The following is a 3,267-nucleotide window of genomic DNA, read 5'->3' as shown; positions in this document are numbered from 1 at the left end:
TTGTTTAACACACAGTGTTAGAGCGACGCTAAGTAGGAGCGGCAGATGTCAGCTAACGGGTGACCCGCTAACTGTCCGGTTCGGGAAACATCAAAAAGCTCATAACCGGCGACCCGTCAGAACCGAACACAGTAAAAAGCTCAACCGGAATCCGAACCGCTCCTAGAATTGCGGGAGGCTCAAACTCCGCTCATTCAGTTTTAGCTTACAGAAAAAGCGCCGAGCCGCCAAATAAACAAAAGCAAACTGACCAATAAGATTTAAGCTTTGGGTGCCCTTTGACCCCCACAGACTCAAATGTTTTGACGCATTTTTTTTCTCCACAATTTTGTTAATTGTAAAGAGGGTTCAATAATTAAAATTTCAGAAATTCTAAAAAATTTTTTACTTCAAGTTAAAAAAAAGACCTAAGAGCTGCTCCCACTCTAAGCTAGGCAGAGAGGGAGCAGCAGGTGCTGCTGCCCTCCGATAACATCCTGCAGGCGCATATTCTGAACTTTAACCATAGAAGAGTTTTATGCATAAAAATTTACATTTACATTTTTTTTTTATAATTAGCTTCTTTTTTTAAAATTCTGAATATAAACAAATTTTACTACTTCAATGTAAAAATATGAAATAATTTATTTGGCAATGCTCCCTAATGAGAGTGGCTATTTTTAGAACGTGCCCTGCAGGCGACTGACAGGGGGCCCGTGGGCACAGCGTTGGTGGCCCCTGAGCTACATCATGATTCTGATTTGCTGATTAAATAAAATCATATGGTAATGACGTGTTTGACAGATATCGCCGTGAGTTTGTGCTAAGCGTATGACAATCTGACAGCGTATGCTGACCTGACAGAATACAGTTCTTTGTTCTTGTAATGTTCTGCATACACTGCAATAGCTATCATTTTATTTAATTATGTACATTGATATTTTTTTAATTAACAAATAAATAGAACAGAAGAACGAAAGAACACGCAGATTGCTCTTTGATTGTTTTTGTTCAAAGTGGCAGCTGTAATGTGTGCCATGGTGTCAGACTGCCTGGCTTCATATAGCGGGAGAGAGGGAGAGAACAGTCACGGTGAGCGCCTTGTGGTTGGTTACTTCTTGTTGTTGCTCCTTGGTCAGTGTTCATAGTTGGGCGTTATTTACCATCATGGCATTGCCTCAACTGCTATATTTAATGGTGCAGACAGTGGTGGTTTCTGACATGAGCAATATGGGCACTCAGGGCGTTATGTTTTTAGGGATGGCACGAGACCGCCGCAGATTGTAGCACAGAGATAGAAGCAAAGCAAAACAAAGTTTGTTCTGCTTTTAATATTGGTTAGATTTATTAAGTATTTAATATCTAGTTGTTTTTATGGGAATATGGATCTTCCAGATCAATTTGAGAAGCAATTTTGATCATATTTCTCATTTTGTCGCATCAGTTAGCACAGGCCGCTGGTCTTGGTCTTGACTCGGTCTCGACTTCCCTCGGTCTTGGTCTTGACTTGGTCTCGATACACTATGGTCTTGGTCGTATCTTGATCTTGGGTTAGGTGGTCTTGACCACAACACTGGTGTCCGGTCATTACCACCGGCACCGGATCTCCCTAGGCGCGGTTATCGATGGTGATAGTACCACAGGGAGTATAGCTCCTGTTAGCATCTCAAAGAGCGTCCAGCTCTGCCTGTCTCAGCATGGCATTTATTTTTAGTTCGTTATGGTAACATCACCTGTTAGAACCTTCGTTAGTTCTGCTGGTATAAATTCCCCAAAGTGTTGTGGAGAAAGGTCCAGGGTACAGATTAGGTCTTTTGAAGTTGTGTTCTGCTCTGGCACTCAGCACTCCTTTTCTTCATGTGGGAAAATATACAGATTTGCCTAAATTTTTATTCTTATTCTTTTAAATTAAAGGCGATAGTGTCACAGTGTGGCGTTATCTAAAATTACACCAGTCAAATGCAATATGATAAACAACTACTCGGGTAAAGTTAGCCTTTCTGTGTTTACTCTGTAGATTCCAGTACAGAATAGACCATTATGAGTCATCAACCTATCGGTGAAAAAATGGCGACCTCCATGGGTAAAAAATATAACAAAAGATGTACAGTTTGGAAGTAATTATGAATTTTGGTGTATCACACACAGCAATCTTTTTAGGTAATAGGTAAATTGCAACATATTTAGGCCAACATGTTCCACCTGTCATGTATCCTAGTTGAACATGTTGGCCTAAAGTAGAGTGTGATAAAATATGTTTCACATATTTTATCTCATTCTACTGCAAGACAGTTTTATCTCAAGCTAATTCTGTTCAAAGTAATCCTGAAAACACATCAACAGGTTTCATAATCAAAAACTAACCATGTTTCCTATATATTTAGTTGAGTTAGTTTGGTGAACTCTCTTTACGTTTCTTTAATTTTAGTTTTTTGGGTTTTTTTTTTCAGTAAATGAAAATGTTTTTTTATTCTAATTTTTAAATTCTCAAAGCAGCCACAGTTTGTTCTTTCTTCTTTATAGCTGGTGAATAAAGCTTGAATTTTCTTCATTCTTCAAAACTCTGCTGTCTTACTTTCTATATTTTTGAGGCACATTTTTCCCCATGTGTCAGAAATAATATATTATATTTTGCGTTGTCATTAGATATTCTGGTGATATGGGAGCTCTGTTGTAAGCCGTGTTTTAGGACTAATTCATCTCTTATGAAATCATTTATCGTCCAGCCAGACATGGCCTCAGGTTCTGCTGCTGCAGAACAGCATCTGTATGACTACTGTTGCCTAATACCATAACTCTCTCTAAGCAAAGCATCTATAAAATATGTTGTGGCTCCCTCTGCAGGAAGCAATGGCCATGAGTTCATGTTCCTGCTGAAGGGCCACGAGGACCTGAGGCAGGACGAGAGAGTCATGCAGCTGTTCGGCCTGGTCAACACGCTGCTGGCCAACGACCCAGCGTCTCTGCGCAAAAACCTCAGGTACACACACAGGCTGCAGACACATACAGGTTGTGAAACAGGAAAATGTCTTTACCAGCTGAAACAGAAGTCCTTGTGTTTATTTAGAGAAGTCGTGTTTTCCAGGTCGTGACCCACATGACCAACATAATCATGGTAGACAGGAAGTCCAAAGAAACAAGATCTTCAAGGGAAGGTATCAGGTTACTAAGGGGAGGACAGTTACAAGTACCTGGGAAGACCACAAGCAAATGGCAACCTCGATGAGGTCACAAGGAAAGGAGCCACAGCCAAATACCTCCAACGAATAAGGCAAGTCCTGAGAAGCC

At 40.4% G+C, this 3,267-nt stretch overlaps 1 protein-coding gene across 3 annotated transcripts in view; it reads left to right on the top strand.

Annotated features, from left to right (window-relative positions):
- The window catches only part of LOC103467091 (mechanistic target of rapamycin kinase), a 152,420-nt gene that overhangs the window by 145,728 nt on the left and 3,425 nt on the right, over nucleotides 1–3,267 (top strand). For all 3 annotated transcript variants that reach the window (XM_008413149.2, XM_017305688.1, XM_008413148.2), the window contains exon 47: nucleotides 2,824–2,959. In XM_008413149.2, the coding sequence (XP_008411371.1) occupies nucleotides 2,824–2,959 (136 nt within the window). The remainder of the gene's footprint in view (nucleotides 1–2,823; nucleotides 2,960–3,267) is intronic.

This window comes from Poecilia reticulata, linkage group LG7 (genome assembly GCF_000633615.1).
Source record: "Poecilia reticulata strain Guanapo linkage group LG7, Guppy_female_1.0+MT, whole genome shotgun sequence".
Classification (NCBI taxonomy): domain Eukaryota; kingdom Metazoa; phylum Chordata; class Actinopteri; order Cyprinodontiformes; family Poeciliidae; genus Poecilia; species Poecilia reticulata.
The sequence above is the reverse complement of the archived record's forward strand: the minus strand, read 5'-3'. Positions and strand labels throughout refer to the sequence as shown.